At 44.1% G+C, this 26,189-nt stretch overlaps 1 protein-coding gene and 2 long non-coding RNA genes across 52 annotated transcripts in view; 1 reads left to right on the top strand and 2 right to left on the bottom strand.

The window, feature by feature from the left end:
• Positions 1–2,757: 2,757 nt before the first annotated feature.
• STRADA (STE20 related adaptor alpha) overlaps positions 2,758–26,189 on the top strand; it is a 39,254-nt gene continuing 15,822 nt past the window's right edge. For 5 of the 50 annotated variants that reach the window (XM_077972422.1, XM_001116259.5, XM_077972401.1 and 2 more), the window contains exons 1-3: positions 3,411–3,466; positions 18,896–18,975; positions 20,933–20,990. Coding sequence is in view for 31 of the 50 variants with exons in the window: in XM_077972384.1 (XP_077828510.1) it covers positions 18,940–18,975; positions 20,933–20,990; positions 24,644–24,672 (123 nt within the window). In the remaining 19 variants the exon portion in view is untranslated. Of the gene's footprint in view, positions 3,220–3,410; positions 3,709–18,895; positions 18,976–20,932; positions 21,000–24,643; positions 24,673–26,189 lie in introns of those variants that run through there. The other 45 variants (XM_077972413.1, XM_077972389.1, XM_001116272.5 and 42 more) reach the window with 25 other exon arrangements.
• Positions 4,483–25,363, bottom strand: LOC144335866 (uncharacterized). Its single transcript, XR_013407061.1, has 3 exons — positions 25,291–25,363; positions 15,618–15,735; positions 4,483–4,575 (listed from the first exon to the last, which is right to left on the bottom strand). It is a non-coding gene; the product is annotated as an uncharacterized LOC144335866 (long non-coding RNA).
• LOC144335868 (uncharacterized) lies at positions 19,008–22,300 on the bottom strand. The gene is made up of 2 exons (XR_013407063.1): positions 22,019–22,300; positions 19,008–20,524 (listed from the first exon to the last, which is right to left on the bottom strand). It is a non-coding gene; the product is annotated as an uncharacterized LOC144335868 (long non-coding RNA).

Below are 26,189 nucleotides of genomic sequence, written 5' to 3'. Positions count from 1 at the left end.
ATCCTACAAGAGTATATGCTCAGAGGAAAGTTATTTCTGTTCAATAAAAGTCAGCACTGAAGTGCTTTTCTTTCAAAAGAGTTAATCTGAATATTGCTTTTGTTGTTACCAGTCATTTTTAAAACATTTTATATTTTTAGAGCCCCATATGTTATTTATGGGCTCCTCCCTGCAGTCCACCTCTTGAGTTAAGACTCCATTAGCTCTCCTGTGAATGCGAGGACAAAGAGAGGAGGATGTTGTTTAGTGTCACACACTGGAAAACCGCTAAGTCTCCAATCTCGTTTGCATTGCCTGGATGTTTAGCAATGCGAAAATAAGTACTGGACTGTAAGACAAAGACCTGGCTTTTAGTGCCAGCAGAACTAATTACTAATCCTTTGACTTTGGGCAAGTTATTAACCTAATGTGAAGTGAAGATACTAATTATATGCTCAGCCTACTTCACAGGTAGTTGAACACTAAGAGATAATATTATATATGTAAGATTGTTTTATAAACTGTTTAAGCACTTTGCAAGTATAAGGCATCATCTAGGATTGGTCTCCAAGTGATGCATTCTTGCTTTACCCTCTTTTGCTTTTCTTTCTCCCAATGGAAACCAAGCAGATTCTTTCAGAGTTCTTTATCTGCAAAAATTGATAGGGTATTTTTTGAGGAAGAGGGGAGTAGCTTATGATTCTGTTTCCTTAGTAATAGGAAACCTTTCCCTGTAAAGACCAGATGTGAAACTCCTTTTTTTTTTTTTTTTTTGAGTCAGAGTCTCACTGTGTCACCCAGGCTGGAGTGCAGTGACGCAATTTTGGCTCACTGCAACTTCCATCTCCCAAGTTCAAGCGATTCTCCTACCTCAGCCTCCCGAGTAGCTGGCACTACAGGCGCGTGCCACCATGCCCTGCTAATTTTTTGTATTTTTAGTAGAGACTGGATTTCACCATGTTAGCCAGGATGGTCTTGATCTCCTGACCTTGTGGTCCACCCACCTTGGCCTCCCAAAGTGCTGGGATTACTGGCGTGAGCCACCGCGCCCAGCCCTAACAACTTTCTTTAGATGGAATTTAGACCAAAGAAAAACATTGATTTCTTATTCCACCCATTCAATAGGAATTGGCAATGTGAAGATTGTTTAGAATTGTGTTGTACAAGAATCCAGTGGATTTGGCAGGAAAAGGTGAAATAGCGTACTTTATCCTCCCAGGTTCTCATTCCTTACCATTCCTGCCTCCTCTCATTTTGAATGATGTGAAAGGATATAAGAGAGACTAGAGGCCAGGCGCCGTAGCTCACGCCTGTAATCCCCACACTTTGGGACACCGAGGCAGGCAGATCACATGAGGTCAGGAGTTCAAGACCAGCCTGGCCGATATGGCAAATCCCCCATCTCTACTAAAAATTAAAAAATTAACCGGGTGCGGTGGCACAAACCTGTAATCCCAGCTACTCAGGAGGCTGAGGCAGGAGAATCGCTTGAACCCAGGAGGCAGAGGTTGCAGTGAACCAAGATTGCACCACTGCACTCCAGCCTGGGCGATACAGCGAGACTCCATCTCAAAAAAAAGAGAAGGGTTATACCCATAGGAGTGTCTTCTGTTACAGACTGCTAAAACAGAATAGTTAGGAGACAATAACAATGTTTTCTCTGCCCATTTGTAATGGCAAGAAGTTTAGCATCTTTTCAGGCAGTCTTCTCTAACACTCCGCTCCAAAAGACCACATGTGAAAGACCCTTCAGTAGAACACTGATAGAAATTTTACTTCTCTGTTTATACTGTGTTGCTTTGTGAGTTTACCAAGTTTGCTTCTGAGAGTGGCATCTTATTTTTGAGAATGAGAGCATGTGAGGGTAGCCCTTAGCAATGTCAAAGCACTCGATAAAATCAAAGTGATGTGGCTCAGGCCTGTAATCCCAGCACTTTGGGAGGCCAAGGCTGGTGGATCACCTGAGGTCAGGATTTCAAGACCAGCCTGACCAATATGGTGAAACCTCATCTCTGCCAAAAATACAAAAATCAGCTGGGCATGGTGGCATGCGCCTGTAGTCCCAGCGACTTTGGAGGCTGAGAATTGCTTGAGCCCAGGAGGCAGAGTTTGCAGTGAGCCCAGATCACGTCACTGCATTCCAGTCTGGGCGACAGAGCGATACTCCATCCCCCCACCACCAAAAAAAAAAAAAAAAAGGTGATATATGTAAGATCAAATGAGACTTCATGTGCATACAGGTCCCACAATTCCAGGGGCATATTTTTCTTTTTCTCTTTTTTTTTTTTTTTTTTTTTTTTTTTTTGAGGCGGAGTCTCACTGTCGCCCAGGCTGGAGTGTAGTGGCAAGATCTCTGCTCACTGCAAGCTCCGCCTCCCAGGTTCAGGCCATTCTCCTGCCTCAGCCTCCTGAGTAGCTGGAACTACAGGCGCCCGCCACCACGCCCGGCTAATTTTTTTGTATTTTTAGTAGAGACGGGGTTTCACCGTGTTAGCCAGGATGGTCTTGATCTCCTGACCTCGTGATCCACCCGCCTCGGCCTCCCAAAGTGCTGGGATTACAGGCGTGAGCCACCGCGCCCGGCCTTCCAGGAGCATATTTCTATCAGTCCCTATTTGGATGTAGCTAAACTTCCCCAGTCTTGGAAGTTAGGACAGTCTAAATCTGTGTTAAGGCTCAGAGCTGCGAAGAGCGAGTGTTCATTACCTGATGGTATATATCCGCGTTTTGGACACCCTCTCCTGCGCACGCGGGGTTAAGTAAGTCACTGAAAAACCTAGTCTCACAGGAGTGGGGCTTAGTCCATCACTTCCTCATTTCTCAAGCTCTGCATAACCTGGCTTGGACAAACCTGATAGGTTTCCACAAACGGCTTCAGCTGTGGATGAGGAAGGCTTCCGGGGTGGGGGCAAGATACAGAGGGGACAAGATGATCGTTTTCATTAGTTGAGCTATTTTCCTCGTTTTACAAATAGTGGGGAGCAAAGAACGGATAGACTTCCCCCTTTGCAGCTTGTTGTCTGGTGCCCGAAAGGCCAAAGTGAGGGGCATTTGAGAAAAGTGCGAGGCAGGTTTTCCCATAGAAGTCCTACCACATGAAATGAGAAAAAAACAATTCCCAGGAACAGCCAAGTTTGCCTTTCTCTGGTCTTTCATTGTTGAAGCCACCTGCTTCCCCCTCCTGCTGCGGCGGCGGAGGCTCTAGGCGGAAGCGCCGCGCGACGGAAAAGACCACCAGAGGTGAGAACTCTCAGCGCTACAGCTGCTGAGGCCGGCGGCACCCGGGGCCCCTCGGAAGGGCGGGGCTTCCCCGCAGGGAGGGGAGGGGAGGGGAGGGGAGGGGCGCTCTATCCGCCCTCCCGGTCGCCCGACTGCGCATGGCACGTTGCGTACTCCCCTCCCAGCAACCGGCCTGGCGGCGGCGCGGCCGTAAAACTGAGGAGGCGGAGCCAAGACGGTCGGGGCTACTTGCTAACTCCAGGAACAGGTACCTGCCTGGCGGGGTGCCTGGTGAGCCGCCGGGGCCAGTCCCTCCTCGCTCTGCCACCGATTCCATCTCCCCAGGCCCGGGCCTTCGTCGGAGCGGCCATCCCGGGCTCACCCTCACCCTCCACGGGCCCCCTTTTTAACCCGCGTCCTCGACTCCCGCAATGAGGCGCCGCAGCCCGAGAGCAGAATAGGTTTGGGCCTGGCGGGGAGACGCTGAAGCGGAGTTCCCGGGCGAGAGAGGCGAGCTCCTGCTTTCCCCTTCCTCCCCACCCCCCAGGGCTTCCAGGTGGGGAACCTAGGGCTGGGTGCCGGTTTGTCCTGCTCAGGCAGAGTGGTGGCCGACTCCGGTGCTGAACTCCCCGCTCTCCCCAGCCGCCGCGCACCCCGGGCTGACAGGCAGCAGGTCAAGTCCTCGTAAGGACACAAGATACAGATGGCTCCCAGAATCGGCCTAAACGAAGAGCTCATTGTCTTTTTGTTTTCCAAAAATGTTTTTTGAGTGACTGCAGGGGATATGGGCGCCGGAGATGGGGGTTGGGGGTTGAGGGTTGGGGGTAAGGAAGAGAGTTCGAGGGAAGGGCATTGGGTAGGTAAAATTGTTCATAGCTCTCAGGAAATAGGGAACTAACCTCTCTGCCCAGCCTTCTCCTGTATCCTAACATACTTTAACTTGACTTTCCTCGAAGAAAAAGCCGTTGGAATCTGCCCTTTTCTTATTGTAATATCTGTTCAAGTAGAAGCATGTTCCAATACGTATATGCGACGTTAAGACAATTCTTCATTGACACTCATACCTTTCTGAAGACACCCAGGACTGTTTCTTGTCTCTGAGAGTTAAGGAAGAAACCAAATTTGATCACCGGCCTAGAAGCCTGTGAATTCAGCCTTTAGGTATAGTGCTAAACTGGTCAAATCTGTCCCCTACTTTTTAATCAGATTTCTTAGAGGTGTTTTGGCTGGAATGCAGTGTTTATGGTTGTGGCCCCAGAAATGGAGGAAGTTTACTCTGGTTTTTAGAGCACAGGCTTTGGAACAGATTTAATTAGTCCCTACCACTTACCTGTGTGACTTTGGGCATTTAACCTCCCTGCACCTTAATTTCCTGACCTGTAAAACAGAGATGATAATACTTGTGAGCTGCTCATGAAGCATTTAGCACAGTGCCTGACACGTAGAAAGTTTGCCATAAATGTTTGCTGGGTTTATTATTTTCTCTCTTGATTTTTATTTTATTTTTTGAAATGGAGTTTCGCCCTTGTGGCCCAGGCTGGAATGCAATGGCTCCATCTCCGCTCACTGCAACCTCAGCCTCCTGGGTACAAGCAGTTCTCCTGCCTCAGCCTCCCGAGTAGCTGGCATTACAGGCACCCCTCACCACACCCGGTTAATTTTTGTATTTTCAGTAGAGACGGGGTTTCACCGTGTTGGTCAGGCCGGTCTCGAACTCCTGACCTCAGGTGATCCACTAGCCTCGGGCTCCCAAAGTGCTGGGATTACAGGCTGAGCCACCGCGTCCCGCCAATAAAGCTGTTTCTATATCTGTCCACTAGTAATATTGCTTTGTTGTGTGTGTGTGTGTATGCACACACACACATATATAGTGTTAAATTATAGTGTTAAATGTTTCTGATAGTCTGGGTGCTGTGGCCCACCTCTGTAATCCCAGCACTTTGAGAGACTGAGGCAATAGGATTGCTTGAGCTCCGGAGTTTGAAACCAGCCAGGGCAACATAGCAAGGCCTCATCTCTACTGAAAATTTAAAAAAATTAGCCGAGCTTGGTGGCGCGTACCTGTAGTCCTAGCTACTTGGGGGGCTAAGGTGGGAGGATCACTTGAGCCCAAGAGTTTAAGGCTGCAATGAACTATGATAGTACCACTGCACTCCAGCCTGTGCAACAGAGCAGGACCTTGTCTGCAAAAAATATATATACACACATACATATATGTGTACATATATATTATACAATATGTATATATGTACATATATAATATACATATTAATACATATATGTTGCATATGTGATATATACATAATATATTATGTATACATATATGTATACATTATATAACATAATGTGCATATATAATATATGCATAATATATACACCTACATATGTATTTATTCATTCTTGATAAGTGTGGATATATCTTTCGAATGATACCCATCTGCCCTCCCCTTCCATTTGAATTTACATTTTAAGGAAATTTACATTTTCATTTTAAGGACATTTGAAGGGAGCATAGTGATGATGTTAATGTCATACAGATAACCGGGCATGGTGGCTCATGCCTGTAATCCTAGCACTTTGGGAGGCCGATACAGGAGGATAGCTTGAGTTCAGGAGTTTGAGACCAGCCTGGGCAAGTTAATTTCTACATGATTCAATCTGAAAATAGAAAAGTCCTTCATAATTTGTATACCATTTACTCTTAATCACTAGGTAGAGCTATTCTAAACCAGCTCAGATGAAATTTATTAATAAGATTTTATCAAAGAAAATACCTGTGTGCAGTTATTAAAATAATTGTATAGGGGGCTATAAAGAAAAGTACTGTTCTCTCTCTCTCTCTCTCTCTCTCTCTCTCTCTCTCTCTCTCCCCCCCTCTCCCCCCTCTCCCCCCTCTCCGCCCTCTCCCCCCTCTCCCCCCTCTCCCCCCTCTCCCCCCTCTCCCCCCTCTCCCCCCCTCCATCCTTGTGTCTGTTCCCTTTTTTTTTTTTTTTTTTTTTGAGATGGAGTCTCCCTCTCGCCCAGGCTGAAGTGCAGTGGCGGGGTCTCCCTCCGCCTCACGAGTTCACGCCGTTCTGTGTCCGCCTCCTGAGTAGCTGGGACTACAGGCGCCCGCCCCCACGCCTGGCTGATTTTTTGTATTTTTAGTAGAGACGGGGTTTCACCGTGTTAGCCAGGATGGTCTTGATCTCCTGACTTCGTGATCCGCCTGCCTCGGCCTCCCAAAGTGCTGGGATTACTGGCGTGAGCCACCGCACCCGGCCTTTTTTTTTTTTTTTTTTTTTTTTGAGATGGAGTGTCACTCTGCAGCCCAAGCTGGAGTGCAGTGGCACGATCACAGCTCACTTCAACCTCCTGCCTCAGCCTCCCGAGTAGCTGGGATTACAGGTGCATGCCACCACACCCAGCTAATTTTTTGTATTTTAGGAGAGATGGGGTTTCACCATGTTGCCCGGGGCGGTGTCAAACTGCGGAGCTCAGGCGATCTGCCTGCCTCGGCCTCCCAAAGTGCTGGAATTACAGGCATGAGCCACTGGGCCCGGCCCCCATTAATTATTTAATCATTTTTTGTTTTAGTTCTTTAATGATGGACTTCTGTAATTTTAAACAACATGTTTAGACTTTCCACTGACAGGAGAGACAGAGAAATGACTAGGGAAGCTTATCCTTATTTTTCCAAGAGAATAAAGGTCATGCGGAATCTCACACCACCCCTTCCTCACTGCCTCCCAACTTTTTCTTTTCTTTCCTTTTCTTTTCTTTCCTTTTCTTTTCTTTCCTTTTCTTTTCTTTCTTCTTTTTGTTTCTTTTCGTTTTCTTTTCAGGGACCCTGTGTTGCCCAAGCTGGAGTGCAGTGGCTCAATCTCAGCTCACTGCAGCCTCCACCTCTGGAGCTCAAGTGATCCTCCCATCTCAGCCTCCCTAGTAGCTGGGACCACAGGCACATGCCACCGCACCTGGCCAGTTTTTGTATTTTTTATAGAGACGGGGTTTCAAACTCCTGGGCTCAAGTGATCCACCCACCTCTGTTTCCCAAAGTGCTGGGAATATAGGCATGAGCCACTGTGCCCAGCTAGCACCTCCCAACTTTTGATAGTTGAATCCCTCTATTTTTACTTCTGTTGGTTACCTTTGTAACCTTAAATATTGTACATAAGTTTCTATTTGTTATCCTATCAACTTTCGGCATTAACTTTACCTTTTTGGGAAGATAGGGATATTAGCTTCCCCAGTCATTCCTCTATCTCTTCCCTGTTCCATTTCCCATCTTCGGTCTGGTGAAACTTTACTTTCATATTATCAAATTTGAAGGCATTTACATTCTGTTATATAACTGTAATTAAGTTTATCATGCTTTGTCTATAGACAAAATTTATAAGCTGATAATGAGCACTTATAGTCTTATAAGTATTATTCACAGAACAGCCAAGCGTTATTCTGCACTCCATTCCCCTGTCCTAACTTCCTTATCATTCAAGGGCAAGTGGATTTTCTTTCTCATTCCTTGCTGAACTATCTCAAAAAAAAATTTTTTTTTTTTTTTCCGAGATAGAGTCTCACTCTGTTGCCCAGGCTGGAGTGCAGTGGCACAATCTTGGCTCACAGCAACCTCCACCTCCCAGGTTCAAGTGATTCTCCTGCCTCAGCCTCTCCAGTGGCTGGGACTACAAGCATGTGCCACCACGCCCAGCTACTTTTTGTATTTTTGGTAGAGACAGGGTTTCACCATGTTGACTAGGCTGGTCTTGAACTCCTGACCCCAGGTAATCCACCCTCCTCGACCTCCCACAGTGCTGGGATTATAGGTGTGGCCACTGCGCCCAGCCATACTATCTCAAAATTATAACACATTTAAGTTTGTTTCAAATTTGGACTTTGACTTTTAAAATATAGTTTTAATTTCTGTTGGAATTTTTGGTAGCCTTTCTGTTTGATTTTTTTGGAGGAGGGGCGGGGGGAAGAAACAGGCCACTTTCTACCCTGTCCCTGATATTTTTCATCCTTTATAATCTTTAATGATATTATTATATTTTCTTCAACCTGCCAAGTTCATGTTCTAATTTTGACTGATTCCTTTCTTGATCAGCTTCATAGCAATCATCATGAGATATCTCTTCAAGGGACACACCACTTTTTTTTTTTTTTTGAGACAGAGTCTCACTCTGTCACCCAGGTTGGAGTCCAATGGCGTGATCCTGGCTCACTGCAACCTCCGCCTCCCAAGTTCAAGCAATTCTCCTGCCTCAGCATCCCGAATAGCTGGCATTACAGGCACCCGCCAACATGCCTGGCTAATTATTGTATTTTTAGTAGAAATGGGGTTTTGCAATGTTGGGCAGGCTGGTCTCAAACTCCTGACCTCAGGTGATCCGCCCACTTCAGTTTCCCAAAGTTCTGGAATTATAGGAGTGAGCTACTGTGGCTGGCTGGACACACCATTTTTTATATCTCATAGCTTCCTTTTTAGATTTTAGCCTCATTTTACTAGAGTACGTTCTCAAATAATTTCATTTAAAAATGTATATGGGGCTGGGTGCGGTGGCTCACGCCTGTAACCCCAGCACTTTGGGAGGCCGAGGCGGGTGGATCACCTGAGGTGTTTGAGACCAGCCTGGCCAACATGGTTAAACCCTGTCTCTACTAAAAATACAAAAATTAGCCAGGCATAGTGGCACATGCCAGTAATCTCAGCTACTCCAGAGGCTAAGGCAGGAGAATCCCTTAACCCAAGAGGCAGAGGTTGCAGTGCGCCAAGATCGCGCCATTGCACTCCAGCTTGGCCTGGGCGACAGAGCCAGACTCCATCTCAAAAAAAAAAAAAAGGAATAGAAAAGCTGCTGACTGGGAGCTCTGTGGATTTAAGACTCATAGACATGAGTGGGCAGTTATGCCAGGGACTTGTTTTCAGCCCCACTTCTCCTTCCCTCATTCCTTATTGCTACAGTTTTATTTCAGAGCCCCTTAGGATTGTCTGCTGGGCAGAACTGCCGTCTCCTCTACTATAGTCTGCATTCACATTCTAGCCTGCAGCTTTCTCTCCATTTCCTGAGATAGCACCCTTCTGTCCACTTTTCACCTCCTAGAAATTTACTGAGATTTCATCTACTAATAGCTCCTCTCATTCTGTCCTCAGATATATGGTTATTATTTGTATTCCTTTACCTTAATTGGGACCTTGGGAGAGAGGTGAGATTCTAAAATCTTAGAAACCTGACTATCTAATCTTTCTAATTCTCTGAAAAAGTTAATTTTAAAGTCTCTCCTAGAAACATAAGCCATTATTATAAGCATCACTATCAGAGGGAGAAAGGTATTTGTCTCAGGTGTCAGACAGATGTCATTAACCTCATTTTAGAGTTACTAACGTTGAGATTCAGCAAGCCAAAGTATGTTGATCAAGTTAACACAGACGCAAGAATGCAATTCATACCATGCTTGTCTTATTTCAGAGTATGTGTTTTTTTCACCACACCATATTGTCACGTTAAGTATAAATCTCTGGCCGGGCGCGGTGGCTCAAGCCTGTAATCCCAGCACTTTGGGAGGCCGAGATGGGCGGATCACGAGGTCAGGAGATCGAGACCATCCTGGCTAACACAGTGAAACCCCGTCTCTACTAAAAAATACAAAAACTAGCCGGGCGAGGTGGCGGGCGCCTGTAGTCCCAGCTGCTAGGGAGGCTGAGGCAGGAGAATGGCGTAAACCCAGGAGGCGGAGCTTGCAGTGAGCTGAGATCCGCCCACTGCACTCCAGCCTGGGCGACAGAACGAAACTCTGTCTCAAAAAAAAAAAAAAAAAGTATAAATCTCTGACTTCAGGTTACTCTTAATGAGCCTTTAGCCATATTTTAACCTTATTGATTATTCTTACCATTTGTATAGTAACACTATGGGTGAAATTAGCTCTCTCTTTTCTTTTTTTTTTTTTTGAGACGGAGTCTCGCTGTGTTGCCCAAGCTGGAGTGCAATGGCGCATTCTTGCTCACTGCAACCTCCACCTCCTGAGTTCAAACGATTATCTTGTCTCAGCTTCACAAATAGCTGAGATTACAGGTGCCCGCCACCATGTCTAATTTTTATATTTTTTATTAGAGACGGAGTTTCTCCCTTTTGGTCAGGCTGGTCTTGAACTCCTGACCTCAGGTGATCCACCTGCCTTGGCCTCCCAAAATGTTGAGATGACAGGTGTGAGCCACCGTGCCCGGCCAAATTCGCTCTTTTCTAGATGTTAACCTTTCCTAATAGCTTCTATTTTTCTAAATTAATCTTTACTATCTTTGAAACGTTTCCAAGTTCTTTGTGTGTCTTTACCATTTTCTTACCTAAGACTGAAATACACATTTGGTAAATGCTGTTAGGGAAAGATTAATTTGGTCAAAGTTAAAGTTAGTTTGGTAAAAATTCAGAAAAAGCAAAAGTATCCCTGATTCTTTTTTCTTTTTTTTTTTTTTTTTTGAGACAGGGTCTCACTCTGTCGCCCAGGCTTTAGTGCAGTGGCGCAATCTTGGCTCACTGCAACCTCTGCCTCCCAGGTTCAAGCGATTCTCAGCCTCCCAAGTAGCTAAGATTACAGGCTAGTGCCACCACGCCCGGCCAATTTTTATATTTTTTATAGAGATGGGGTTTCACCATGTTGTCCAGGTTGGCCTCTAACTCCTGACCTCTAGTGATCCGCCTCCCTCAGCCTTGCTGAGTGCTGGAATTACAGGCATGAGCCACCGTGCCCGGCCTGTCCCTGATTCTTAATCCAGAATGACATTTCTTCTGCCTCTTCTCATTTAGTGAACACAGTAATAAAAGCATTTTTAGAACATTCTTACTGAAAACAGTGACAAGTTTCTTAGAGCTTTGGATATAAAATAAAGGCTATTCAAGTATGGTTTAGTAAAAACAATTTTATTGGAGGCAAATAGAATAAGACCTAGGCCTGTAGCCATCCATTGGCCAGCCTTAATCCAGGAATAGATTTAGAACATTTAAAATAATTTCCTTCAGGTATCCCTGTGTTGGAGGTTCCCAAGAACACCCTCAGGTTCAGTAATTGATTAGGAGGACTCACAGGACTTGGCATATAGTCACATTCATGGCTAGGATTTATTTCAACAGAAGAATACAAAGAAAAACCAGCAAAGGGAAACAGCACATGGGTTGAAGTCTGGGGGAAACCAGGAGCAAACTTCCAAGGATCCTCCCCCAGTAGAGTGACACAGACCTCAAAGCAGAAGTTGTGGCAGCATGTGTGAAATGTTATCAACCAGGACAGCTCATTAGAAACTCCATACCCAGGATGGTCATGTAGGCAGCCTCTGCCTGGCATGTGTCAAAACTGGACTCCCAGAAGGAGAAAGCAGCATAAACCGTACTGTTTGTACAAATAATTTAGGCATAATAAGCCACTTCTGTCATTTCTAGGAAAATGGGAAATCTCTCAAAATCCTCGTTCCCCGATGCCAGCCAGTGGCTAAAGCAGACTTGTTAAAGGATAAGAAGTTAGGCCTGCTATATTAACCCTTCTTCTGCAGAATCCCAGTCTGTAAATACTGTTTCTTTAAATTGGTCTTTTGAGAGATATGGGGATGGGAATGGGTTGAAGATTGTATTCTTTGAGCAAGTTCCACTTGAGATGAAAAATAATATAAACAAGAATAGAAAAGCAAAGATAAAAGGAAGAAGAAATGGCCGGGCGCGGTGGCTCACGCCTGTAATCCCAGCACTTTGGGAGGCCGAGGTGGGCGGATCACAAGGTCAGGAGATCGAGACCACGGTGAAACCCCGTCTCTACTAAAAATACAAAAAATTAGCCGGGCGCGGTTGTGGGCGCCTGTAGTCCCAGCTACTCGGGAGGCTGAGGCAGGAGAATGGCGTGAACCCAGGAGGCGGAGCTTGCAGTGAGCTGAGATCGCGCCACTGCACTCCAGCCTGGGCGACAGAGCGAGACTCCGTCTCAAAAAAAAAAAAAAAAAAAGGAAGAAGAAAAAACAAGAGAATTGAATACAATTTTAAAAAGGAGATTAAAAAATAAAAGAGATTGTACTCTGACAAATACCAGGAGTACTGCTGTTTTATTGTCAGTTATATATGACCCATATGTCGTAAACATTTAGTAGTAAAAATTGAGGAGCCTGATAAAAATTCATACCTGAATAGAAGGGCATTCTACCTCTTTGCAAAAGTGTGTCTAGCTTGTGCCCCTTGGCAGGCCCAAAATCTTCTTAGGAAATGGGTTTTAGTTGGGAGGCCAAGGAGGGCAGATCACCTGAGGTCAGGAGTTTAAGATTAGCCTGACCAACATGGTAAAACCCTGTCTCTACTAAAAATACAAAAAAAAAAATTAGCTGGGCATGGTGGCAGGTGCCTATAATCCCAGCTACTTGGGAGGCTGAGGCAGGAGAATCGCTTGAACCCGGGAGGTGGAGGTTGAAGTGAGCCGAGACCACACCATTGCATTCCAGCATGGGCAACAGCACGAGACTCTGTCCTTCCCAAAAAAGAGAATGGTTTTTAGGCTGAGTGTGGTGGCTCATACTGTTGATCTTACCACTTTGGGAGGCCAAGGGAGGAGAATCACTTGAGCCCAGGAGTTCAAGACCAGCCTGGACAACATAGTCTGTCACCCAGGCTGGAGTGCAGTGGTGCGATCGTGGCTCACTGCAACCTCTGTCTCCCAGGTTCAAGCTATCCTCCCACCTCAGCCTCCCAAGTAGTTGGGGCTACAGGCACATGCCACCATGCCTGGCTAATTTTTATATTTTTGTAGAGATGGGCTTTTGCCATGTTGCCCACGCTTGTCTTGAACTCCTGAGCTCAAGCAATCCACCTGCTTCAGCCTCCCAAAGTGCTGAGACTACAGACGTGAGCCACCACGCCTGGCCTATACAAACAATTTTTTTTTTAACTAGCCAGGCAGTTGCTCACACCTGTGATCCCAGCTATTCAGAAGGCTGAGGTAGGAGGATTGCTTGAGCCCAGGAGGTTGAGGTTGCAGTGAGCTGTGGTTGCACCACTGCTTTCCAGTCTAGGTGACAGAGCAAGACCTTGTCTCCAAAAAAAGAATGGTTTTTAATATGCCACTGTTGGCCAGCTGCGGTGGCTCACACCTGTAATCATAGCACTTTGGGAGGCCGAGGCAGGTGGACTGCCTGAGCTCAGGAGTTCGAGACTAATCTGGGCAACATAGCAAAAACCCTGTCTCTACTAAAAATACAAAAAAATTAGCTGGCCGTGGTGGCACGTGCCTATAGCCTCAGCTACTCCGGAGGCTGAGACAGGAGAACTGCGTGAACCCAGGAAGCAGAGGTTGCAGTGAGCCGAGATCACATCACTGCACTCCAGCCTGGGCGACAGAGCGAGATTCTGTCTCCCAAAAAGAATATGCCACTATGCACATACACACATGCACACAAACGCAGACGTGATTGGACTTCACCTAGCATGACAATAAAATGTACTTGGAATTTTAAGATAGGGACTGTGAATTTCCTGTCATGGCTGTGTCCATTAAAGGTAACAAGAAGAAACTATAAATAGTGAACCACCAGTAGCACCAATACACCTAACATGGAGGAGTGCTGCTTCCAGTGTTTCCCTCAAGATGAACTGTTTCCGATGTATTTCTGAGAGACTAAATTAGGTGACTTTGCCCAGTGGGATTATTTGACATAACTCTTACATAGGTCTGAACTAATTAATTAAGAATTTCACAGAGGGTCTCTTGAGCTCAGGAGTTCAAGACCAACATGGGCAATATGGCAAGACCTGTCTGTACTAAAAATAAAAAATTGGCCAGGCACAGTGGCTCACACCTGTAATTCTAACACTTAGGAGGTTGAGGTGGGTGGATCACAAGCCCAGGAATTCAAGACCAACCTGGGCAACATGGTGAAAACTCATCTATACAAAACTTGGCTGTGTATCGTGGTGCATGCCTGTAGTCCCAGCTACTCGGGAGGTTGAGGTGGGAGCATCACTTGACCTTGGGAGGTGGAGGTTGTGGTGAGCCTTTGAGGTTGTGCCACTGTACTCCAGCCTCGGCAACAGAGCCAGACTTTTTCTCAGGAAAAAAAGTTAGCCAGGCATGGTGACACATACCTGTGGTCTCAGCTACTCAGGAGGCTGAGGTGGGGGATTGCTTGAGCCTGGGAGGTCAAGGATGCAGTGAACCGTCGTCATGCCACTGCACTGCAGCCAGGGCCACAAGCGCGAGATTCTGTCTCAAAAGAAAAAAAAGAATTTCTTTTTTTTTTTTTTTTTTGAGACAGAGTCTCGCTTAGTCGCCCAGGCTGGAGTGCAATGGCGCGATCTCGGCTCACTGCAAGCTCCGCCTCCCGGGTTCACACCATTCTCCTGCCTCAGCCTCCCGAGTAGCTGGGACTACAGGCGCCCGCCGCCTCGCCCGGCTAATTTTTTGCATTTTTAGTAGAGACGGGGTTTCACCGTGTTAGCCAGGATGGTCTCGATCTCCTGACCTCGTGATCCGCCCGCCTCGGCCTCCCAAAGTGCTGGGATTACAGGCGTGAGCCACCGCGCCCGGCCCTTGTAACTAAATTTCTACATAAATTTTCCCTAGGGCAAATTCCTACAAGTGGAAAAACAGCAAGGTATATTCATAATATTTATTTATTTATTTTTTGAGACAAAGTCTTGCTTTTGTTCCCCAGGCTGGAGTGCAATGGTGCGATCTTGGCTCACTGCAACCTCCACCTCCCGGGTTCAAGCGATTATCCTGCCTCAGCCTCCCGAGTAGCTGGGATTACAGGCACCTGCCACCATGCCCAGCTAATTTTTGTATTTTTAGTAGAGATGGGGTTTCACCATGTTGGCCAGGCTGGTCTTGAACTCCTGACCTCAGGTGATCCACCCACCTCAGCCTCCGAAAGTCCTAGGATTATAGGCATGAGCCACCACGCCCAGCCAATATATTCATATTCTTAAGATTCTTACTATCCATTTAACTGGAGATTTTTAATCAGTTGTACATTTGAGGAACTATTCCAAGACCTGATTAGAAAAAGCAGAAAAGAGCCTGGAACTTACTCCATCTGTTTTCTCAGTGGTTCTCAATCCTGACAATGCATGGCTTTTGTTGTTGTTTTTGTGGTGAGGTGGGGAAGGATGGTGGTAGTGGTAGCAGCTAGAACTTTTAAAACTATATAGATGTCCAAGGCCCTCCCCAGACCTGCAGAATTAGAATTTTTAAAGGTGGATGTCTGAGCATCTATAGGTGTTTATAAATACACAAGTTAGTTTGAAATACATTCTGTTTTAGGCCGGTGGGGTGGCTGACACCTGTAATCCCAGATCTTTGGGAGGCCGAGGCGGGTAGATAACTTGAGGTCAGGAGTTCGAGACCAACCTGGCTAACATGGTGAATCCCTCACTCTACTAAAAATACAAAAATTAGCCAGGGATGGTGATGCATACCTGTAGTCCCAGCTACTTGGGAGGCGGAGGCAGGAGAATCGCTTAAACCTTGGAAGCAGAGGTTGCCATGAGCTGAGATTGTGCCACTGCACTCCAACCTGGGCAATAGAATGAAACCCTGTCTCATAAAAAAAAGAAAGAAAGAAAGAAAATTTGATTTTATTTTTAAATTCTGAAATTTTTCCAGACCATAGAAACTTTTTTTGCAGATAAAAACATCTACCTGCCTCTTTATCTACATTAATTTTCTCTTTCTATTGTAGACTACATGGGGATATGGACCTTTTTTCCTCGTAAATTTCTTTTGCATGATGTTTTGTGTTTAATACTATTAAATATGCATTCTAATCATGTTTTTTCAAATAAATTCTTTATTTTTAAAATTTTATGACAACATAAATGAGTGATTCTTAGCTAGGGTTGGAGAAGGAGCTTCTATAAGAATATCAGGACCGGGTGCAGTGACTCACACCTGTAATCCCAGCACTTTGGGAGGCCGAGGCGGGCAGATCACAAGGTCAGGAGATCGAGACCATCCTGACCAACATGGTGAAACCCCATCTCTACTAAAAATACAAAACTTAGCCGGGCGTGGTGGCACGCGCCTGTAATCCCAGCTACTCGGGAGGCTGAGGTAGGAGAATCGCTGGAATCCGGGAGTCGGAGGTTGCAGTGAGCCAAGATCACCACTGCACTCCAGCCTGGCAACAGAGCGAGACTCCATCTCAAAAAAATATGTATATATATATATATCAGGGTAGGGCCAGGAACGGTGGCTCACGCCTGTAATCCTATCACTTGTGGGAGGCCAAGGCAGACAGATTGCTTGAGCTCAAGAGTTTGAGACAAGGGCAGTGGCTCATGCCTGTAATCCCAGCACTTTGGGAGGCTGAGGTGGGCAGATCACCTGAGATCAAGGGTTCGAGACCAGCCTGGCCAACATAGGGAAACCCTGTCTCTACTAAAAATACAAAAAAATTAGCCAGGCGTAGTGGTGTGCGCACCTATAGTCCCAGTAACTCGGGAGGCTGAAGCAGGAGAATCACTTGAACCTGGGAGACGGAGGTTGCAGTGAGCCAGGATCGTGCTACCGCACTCCAGCCTGGGCAATGTGGCAAAGCCCCGTCTCTACAAAAAATAAAAAATTAGGCATGGTGGCATGTACCTGTAGTCCCAGCTACTCAGGAGACTGAGGTAGGAGGATGGTTGGAGCCCTGGAGGCAGAGGTTGCAGTGAGCAGAGATCACATCACTGCACTCCAGACTGGATGACAGAGCCAGACCCTGCCTCAAAAAAAAAAAAGTCAACTAAGTGCAACTGGCCTAAAAAGCAACTACTCCAGATTGTAGTAGGAGGCTGGAGGGCCCTAGGAAGGCAACTTCCAGGAGAAAATTGAAATTGATGGGTTTGAGGGTATGGAAAAATATATGGATAAGTCAAATAGCAGAGATGTTGGTGTATTTGTAAAAAGTTAATAATAGCTATATGAGAAACCAAGCAAGTGAACAAATGAGGTGGTTATTAACTCTAGGAAAAAATAGGTGTATAAGGAAAGAAAGACATTGTCCGGGCACAGTGTCTCATGCCTATAATCCCAGCACTTTGGGAGGCCGAGGCGGGTGGATCACCTGAGGTCAGGAGTTCAAGACTAGCCTGACCAACATGGTGAAACCCCATCTCTACTAAATACAAAAATTAGCCAGTCATGGTGGCAGGCATCTGTTATCCCAGCTACTCAGGATGCTGGGGCAGGAGAATCACTTGAACCTAGGAGGCAGAGGTTGCCATGAGTCAAGATCGTGCAACTGCACTCCAGCCTGCGCAACAAGAGCAAAACTCCATCTCAAAAAAAAAAAGGAAAAAAAAAAAAAAAAAAAACAGTAAGAGAGACATGGTTGGTTTTTGTTTTTGTTTGTTTGTTTGTTTGTTTGTTTTGAGATGGAGTCTAGCTCTGTCACCCAGGCTGGAGTGCAGTGGCGCGAACCTTGGTTTACTGCAACCTCCGCCTCCCGGGTTCAAGCAATTCTCCTTTCTCAGCCTCCCAAGTAGCTGGGAACAGGCGCCCGCCACCACGCCTGGCTAATTTTTTGTGTATTTTTAGTAGAGACGGGGTTTTACCATGTTGGTCAGGCTAACGTCTCGAACTCCTGACCTCAAGTGATCCACCCACCTCGGCCTCGCAAAGTGCTGGGATTACAGGCTTGAGCCACCAGGCCCAGCCGAGACAGGTATTTCTATTTGCCTCAGCTTTGAACCATATTTGCATAGTCATAGTAATATAAATGTGGACTATTGATTTAAGCAAAATTATACCAGAGCTATGTTGGTGGAATGAGAGCAGGAGATACAGTGGAAGATAATCATGTAAGAAGCTTTGTCTTCATCTACCATGGTAGGAAGTTAAAACTGGCTGACTCTGGGTACACTGCCTATGAGTTAGCCCTGCTCTGCAAGGAACTGTAAAGAAAATTTGAAAAGTTAAAATTAAGTCATACCCATATAAACATTAAGAATAATTATTAAAAAGCAGGATAACACTGTGCATGGTGGCTCATCTGGTAACCCCCACACTTCGGGAGGCCAAGGTGGGAGGATCACTTGAGTCCAGGAGTTCCAGACCAGTCTGGGCCACATAGAGAGACCCTGTCTCTACAAAAAGTAAATAAATAAAAAGCAGGATAGCCATGGAAAATAACTGAAGGTAATTGTTTCTGGGAAAAGGTTAGTGGGGGATTGAGTCAAGAGAAATTTAGGAATTAATTTAAAACCACATAACACATTTCTCTTTCTACAGAAATTATTTTATTTTATTTTTTTGAGACAGTCTTGCTCTGTCACCCAGGCTGGATTGGTGTGATCTCTGCTCACTGCAATCTCCACCTCCTGGGTTCAAATGATTCTTAAGTAGCTGGGATTATAGCCACATGCCACCTTGCCTGGCTTTTTTTGTTTTTTAATAGAGTCGGGGTTTCACCATGTTGGCCAGGCTGGTCTCGAACTCCTGACTTCAGGTGATCCGCCCGCCTCGGCCTCCCAAAGTGCTGGGATTACAGACATGAACCACTGCGCCCGGCCAGAAATTACAGAATTTTATAATGTACTTGGCCAAAGTATATTCAGATTTATCATCACTTAAAGTTTCTCTAAACAAACCTAGCAATTTATAGGTGAAGTCCAGTGCTTTGAATGGTAGACCTGTAGTAAGTTTTTGTTAATCAGAAGGTATTTCTATATTAGGAGATTTTTGCTAACTCAACCTGTTTCTATCTTCCTTTTAGGTTTAAGTTTTTGAAACTGAAGTAGGTCTACACAGTAGGAACTCATGTCGTTTCTTGTAAGTAAACCAGAGCGAATCAGGGTGAGTGTTTTTCTATTCTTCTGACTTTACTATTTTTGTTTTCTGAAAAGCAGTGTGTGTTGGCAGATGTTGTAGGTGGTTAGGGTCGGAATGATACAGAAGTGAGGAATGTAGGAAGTAAGGCAGGTAGTGCAGCCTCCACTCCTGAGAAGAGTTTGCAGACAGAGGCTGACCAGAGACACAAAATTTACCACCAGCTTTTCTGATAGAGAAGAAATAAGAAGAAAGTGGCTTATTTCATGAATATCAGTCATACAACATTAAATGAGTCAATAATACTTCTCAGTGTAGATACCTATCTGCTTATGACCCACCCCCCGCCCTCTTGAGTTTATGAGTTTTCAAAATCAAGTTGTAATTACCAGGACACTTTTTTCTAAGTAATATCATTAGTTTTAATTGAAGACTTTTTGAACATGAAAGATTTTATTATACTTCAAAACTTCGTCAGAAAAAATGACCTCAAAAACAATACTAGATTTAGCTTCTTTACAAATTCCCATTATTTCATGAGTGTCTTATTTTATTATCAAGTACCTAATTTCTAAATGCAATAGTAATTATTTTAGAATTTTGTAACAGGGTATAAGTGCTATGAGACATTATGAGTACACCACTTTCTTTACATATTAAAGCATAATTTATGTTTTTTGATGCAGTGCATATAATTTTATATGAAGTTTTAAATTTAGGATGTTATTTCTTTTTTGATTCGGAAAAAATAGTTATAGGGAAGGACAGAGAATGATGCTGTAATTCCAATTCACAGTCTGTATCATGCACCTTATTTCTGAATGTTACTTAATACTTAATCTTTTTTCTAATGTTTATGCATATAAGAACAATTTATGTTAGAGAGAGTAAACTTCACTGTTAATTAAGAGGAAAAAAGGAATGTCTCCATAGCCTGAACTCTGCCCAGTGGAAAGAATGCCCCCAAGCCAAAGTGTAACACCAGTCCTTAAGGGAAATACAATCTTGATTCCATTGCTTTTAAATACGAGCTCCTTTTCTGTTTCAATGTAGCCTAATTCAGGTGAAACAAAACCACTGATCAGAATGACAGAAATCTAATACTCATTTGAAATAGGCTAGTAAAGTGAGCCATAGATTGATCCTGCTAGTTTGATCTTACTAGTTTGGCCCTTGTGAACTTGGCAGAAAATATAAGCAGCCATGTCTTTAGAACCCCTAGTGGATAAAGAATATGCAACTTGTTGTGTGTCGTTTTACAAACTAACAGGGTTTTGTGGATAACTACTGTTCCATCTCTGTTTTCTGTGTTATGAATTCCAGTGATAGTTTTCAAATTGACATCAGTGATCCAAGGCATCTGTAATGCAGAATGAGTAAGATGGAACCAATATAGGGAAGGCAAAAAAAGTCTTCATTATTAGAGCCAGTATTATCTATTTCTCATCTGTCAAATTTAAGAATTATTCATCAAATAGGCAAAGAGGAGTAGAGAAAGGAATCTTGTTTTTAGTTCAAGATTCTATTAACAACTTTTCCATAGAAATGATTCCTGGCCAGGTGTGGTGGCTCACGCCTGTAATCCCAGCACTTTGGGAGGCCAAGGCGGGCGGATCACGAGGTCAGGAGATCGAGACCACCCTGGCTAACATGGTGAAACCCCGTCTCTACTAAAAACACACACACAAAAATTAGCCAGGCGTGGTGGCGGGCGCCTGTAGTCCCAGCTACTCGGGAGGGTGAGGCAGGAGAATGGCATGAACCCAGGAGGCGGAGCTTGCAGTGAGCCGAGATCGCGCCACTGCACTCCAGCCTGGGTGACAGAGCAAGACTCCATCTCAAAAAAAAAAAAAGAAATGATTTCTAACTGTACTGCATGATTCTGTTTTCATAGTTGTGATTTTGTCTGTCTGTCTAAAGGCTGATAGCTAATTTGTTGTGGCTTGGAAGAAATACTAATTCTCTTTGGGGTTTTCCTCTTTAGCGGTGGGTCTCGGAAAAGTTCATTGTTGAGGGCTTAAGAGATTTGGAACTATTTGGAGGTAAGTACAGTATGGCATTTAGCCATCACTTCAGGATATAAAAAATCACTACTTTTTTGTTGACTAAAGCAATCTATAGCAATTAGCAATTCTAAGGGCAAGTGTAATCTACAGTTATTGGATTTCTTTGGTTCCTTTATGAATTTATGGTTTCCCAAAGATTTGAAGACTAACCTGGCAATTTTCCTTGGCCTCTCTTGATTGTTAGAAAGCCAGTATTTACTTAAAAGCATATATGTTTTCTTTTGTCCAGGTGAAATACATATTTTTAAAGAAAGAAAACTAAAAGTCTCTAGCCTTGAAGATTTAAAAAATAATTGTCAAGACAAAGGAAGCAATGATCTGGAAGTTCTGGTTTTATCGCTCAATCTAGTTGACTCATTTTTTCATGGTAGAAATTATGAAACTTAAGAGAACAGAATGAAGGAAAAGTCTTTCAGAGCAAAAATATGAACTTCTATTGTAAAACCTGAATGTTGATTTCAGAAGTAAACCTTGACAGGCCTAGGCATTACCCTTTGGCCATTTTCAAAGTGAGCCTTTTAGGGAACTGTCATCTTAATTTAGGGCAAAAAAAATTATTTTCAAAAAAAATAATAGTAGAGCACCATTCTTTGTGTCTGAATACCAAGGTACTCTTTTAGGATCTTATAGTTTAAGAAACAGATTATCAGCCGGGCGCGGTGGCTCACACCTGTAATCCCAGCACTTTGGGAGGCCAAGGCAGGCAGATCACGAGGTCAGGAGATTGAGACCATCCTGGCTAACATGGTGAAACCCCGTCTCTACTAAGAATACAAAAAAATTAGCCAGGCGTAGTGGTGGGTGCCTGTAATCCCAGTCACACTCGAGAGGCTGAGGCAGGAGAGTGGCGTGAATCTGGGAGGCAGAGCTTACAGTGAGTGGAGATCGCACCACTGCACTGCAGCCTGGGCGACAGAGCGAGAAAGAGCGAGAAAGAGTGAGTCTCAAAAAAAAAAAAAGAAAAAGAAAAGAAACAGATTATCAGGCCGGACATGGTGGCTCACGCCTGTAATCCCAGCACTTTGGGAGACCGAGGCAGGCAGATCACTTAAGGTCAGGAATTCGGGACCAGCCAGGCCAATGTGGTGAAATCCCGTCTCTACTAAAAATACAAAAATTAGCTGGTCGTGGTGGCGCGCACTGTAGTCCCAGCTACTTGGGAAGCTGAGGCAGGAGAATCGCTTGAACCCAGGAGGTGGAGGTTGCCGTGAACCAAGATGGCACCACTGCACTCCAGCCTGGGTGACAGAGCAACACTCCGTCTCAAAAAAAAAAAAAAAAAAAATCAGATTATCGGCCGGGCATGGTGGCTCACGCATGTAATCCCAGCACTTTGGGAGGCCAAGGCAGGCGAATCACCTGAGGTCAGGAGTTCGAGACCAGGCTGGCCAACGTGGTGAAATCCCATCTCTACTGAAAATACAAAAATTAGCCAGGCATGGTGGCGCACACCTGTGGTCCCAGCTACTAGGGAGACTGAGGCAGGAGAATGGCTTGAAATCAGGAGGTGGAGGTTGCAGTGAGCCGAGATCACGCCACTGCGCTCCAGCCTGGGTGAAAGAGCAAGGCTGAGTTTTTGAGACTCCGTCTCAGAAAATAAATAAAATAAGAAGTAAATTTAAAAAGCAGATTATCAGATTGAGTACATTGGTTAGCTGATCCAAAATACCCCCAGATAGGATTTTTTGTTTTGGGGGGGTTTTTTTTGTTTTGTTTTGTTTTTTGTTGTTTTGTTTTGAGACGGAGTCTCGCTTTGTTGCCCAAGCTGGAGTGCAGTGGCACGATCTCGGCTCACTGCAACCTCCGCCTCCCGGGTTCAAGAGATTCTCCTGTCTCAGCCCTCCTGAGTAGCTGGGATTACAGGAGCACACCACCATACCCGGCTTAATTTTTTTTGTATTTTTAGTTGAGATGGGGTTTCACTTTGGGAGGCCGAGGCGGGCAGACCATGAGGTCAGGGATAGATTTAAGTAATTGAAAACTCACACTTGTTAGTTACTAGGTGGTACCTATTAATTTATTTTCCCTAACACATCTCAAAGAATTTCTGGACTAGAATTTTTGTGAACTTTGTCAGAGTGTTATGTTTTAGACAAATGGGAGTTTAGAAAAATGATGAGTTCTATATATTTTAGTTGGAAAGAATTAGTTAGATGCACAGTAAAGGAAAGGCTAGTGGAACAAAAATACCACATTCTGTTCCTATTCTCATTTTCTTCCCATCATTAATGGGAATAAAATGGTTTAAAATTAAACAGTGATGCAGGGCGCAGTGGCTCACTCCTGTTATCGCAGCACTTTGGGAGGCCGAAGCAGGCAGATCACAAGGTCAAGGAGTTCAGGACCAGCCTGGCCAATATGGTGAAAACCCCATCTCTGCTAAAAATACAAAAAAAATTAATCGGCATGGTGGCGCACGCCTGTAATCCCAGCTACTCAGGAGGCTGAGGCAGGAGAATTGCCAAGATCACACCACTGCACTCCTGCCTGGGCGACAGAGGGAGACTCTGTCTCTAAATAAAAAACAAAAAAAAGTAGGCCAGGTGCAGTGGCTCACACCTGTAATCCCAGCACTTTAGAAGGCCGAGGCGGGCAGATCACCTGAGGTCAGGAGTTGGAGACCAGCCTGGCCAACATGGCAAAACCCCATCTCTACTAAAAATATAAAAATTAGCTGGGCGTGATGGCAGGCACCTGTAATCCCAGCTACTCGGGAGGCTGAGGCAGGAGAATCTCTTGAACCCGGGAGGCAGAGGCTGCAGTGAACCGAGATCATGCCACTGCACTCCAGCCTAGGGATAAAGCAAGACTCTGCCTCCAAAAAAAAAAAAGAAGAAAGCATTTTCCTTGGTAACTAGACTTTTCTGATTTTGTATAGTTTAAGGTATTTAGAAATTTAAGATGATTAGAAATGTATAATCACCCCAATATTTTACAGTTAAAAATCTTCAGTTTGGTGATTTTTATCACTTATACAGAATAGAGAAGGTCAACAGCACTCACAGAATTTGACTTAAGAACAGAAAGTTATTTCAGTTGTCCTTTGTTTTGTTCATTTTCACTAGGACTAGCAGAGCACCAAATGCCTTTGCTTTATTTACATTTAGAATCAAATCTATCTGACTTTAGAGAATCAGGTTGAGTAATGGTCCTTCATACACGTGTTGCTATATTAAAATTTTTGCCCCTTTTTGAAAAAACATGTTTTCTAGTTCCCACACTCACTGGGAAATGGCCAACCATCTCTGTAACTATATAATGAATTATTTATTCACAAAGTATAAGGAACTGGCCTATTCATAACAACATTGTGTGTTGATGCCAAGTAAATGTATGACCAGAATTGTAGCAGTTGAGTTCTATCCAGTAAAGAATACCCATAGAATAGTAGATTTGCCACCTTTTGAAGAGCCATAGATCCATGTTTAAAGCCCCATCTCTCTGCAGCATTTTTACTGTGGATCTGTGTATGTGTGTTTATATGTAGCCCCACAGGCAATTTTTGCTGTAATGACTCTTAAGTGGTTTCTATTAATAAATGTAGTCCTAAGTACAATAATTGCTGTTCTGAATGTGGGTGTGTCTTCTGCTAAAACACAAAATGCCAACAATCAATTTCTCTACCCCAGAGCAGCCTCCGGGTGACACTCGGAGAAAAGTAAGTGACTTCCTAGGCCCTAGCACTATGGCTGTTGCATGGAGATGATTTCTTGTGGAAGTTTGTGTGTTCTGTTGGCTTATCATTTTATGTTTCTGCTTATCTGTCACTGAGCTTTATTTGTAGTGTGATTTTTGTACTTGTGGAGATTCAGGTTTCACCCTGGAAAGATTTGGATGTGTAATTTGAAAACTGAAAAAAGTCTCAGGTACTTTTTGTCTCTTCTGGGGATTAAGGTCTCCTCCCCTCCAATCGACCACCACCCCTTCCCCCAAAAAAGTAAGTTTCAATAATCTGAAATACGGTTATTGTTTAGTGACTAATGGTATTAAATTTTCTGTCCTTAGTCTATTAATAATAGATTTGCGTCCACAGACATAATACAGATCTCTGTCTAGACCTCAAATCTCTTACTTTAAAAACAAAAGCAAAATTAAAAAGTATAAAACAGAACATTTACTTTTTTCATTGGTGAAAGCTGCAAGATTCTTACCCTGTTTCCTTCTCTTCTAGTTTATTTTACTTAAATAAATAGCACCAGATGTGCACAATGTACCAAGCTATTTTTGAAAATATGAATCAGCATCTTATAAAGAGAGAGGATAAGAACTTTCCTACCTAGACTTCTGACTCTGTTCAGATTGTAGACATTTGCAGCTTCTGCAGCAGCCCAAGGTTGAGTGAAGGACAATGATGTTGACTCGGAATTCTGAGTAAAGCTTTGGCTATGCTTACGTCATCCACTAATCAGGAGCACCTCTCTATCAGATCCAAATGCTTTCCAATCTGGAGACCAAAAATGTTCCCTGTAGGCTCAGTTAGCTATTTTTCTAGAATACAATGCCAATTACATATAATTTTTATATTTTTACAGCTGCTGATGTTGTATCAAAAGTTATCCTGCGTGAAACCTGTGGGAAGTTCAATGCGTTTATTTGGTAGCATTTTGTGAATATTGTCTTTGTATGCTTTACTGTAGTTTGTTTTAAACTCTTTAACACAGTTATTTTGTGGTCATTTCTGGATATCAGCTGCTTATGTATTTTTCAAATGCTTCAAAATGAATAAAATGCATTTCATGGTGGGGGAAACTAAGAAAACACTTTGATAGAATTAGTTACTTTCTATGAGCAATTTGAGATTATTACATTCCACTAATTAAACTATGTCATGCTGCATTTAAAGAGAATGGGCTAAATATTTCATTCTTTTTATCTGAGTTTCGACCTGTTCTAAAACTGAAACAGTGTGATGAACTAACCTTCCTTTCTTGTGGCAATGTCAGATGATCTGGACCTCTTCCTTTCAAAATATTGCCTGTTTCCTTGTTTGTTTGTTTGTTTTCCTAAATGAAGTTTGGTCTCTCTTTGAGTTCAGACCTATACAATATCCACAAAGAAGAAGGCCTCCATTTTAGAATCATTCCTAGTGAGCCGGGGACAGAGCAGTTGCTATCGCTGGACTAGTTCATTTTATGCAATTCCAGATTGCCTGTGAGCTCATATTGCCAGTTACAT

This window comes from Macaca mulatta, chromosome 16, assembly GCF_049350105.2.
Source record: "Macaca mulatta isolate MMU2019108-1 chromosome 16, T2T-MMU8v2.0, whole genome shotgun sequence".
Lineage (NCBI taxonomy): Eukaryota > Metazoa > Chordata > Mammalia > Primates > Cercopithecidae > Macaca > Macaca mulatta.
This window is presented reverse-complemented; position numbering and strand designations above follow the sequence as displayed.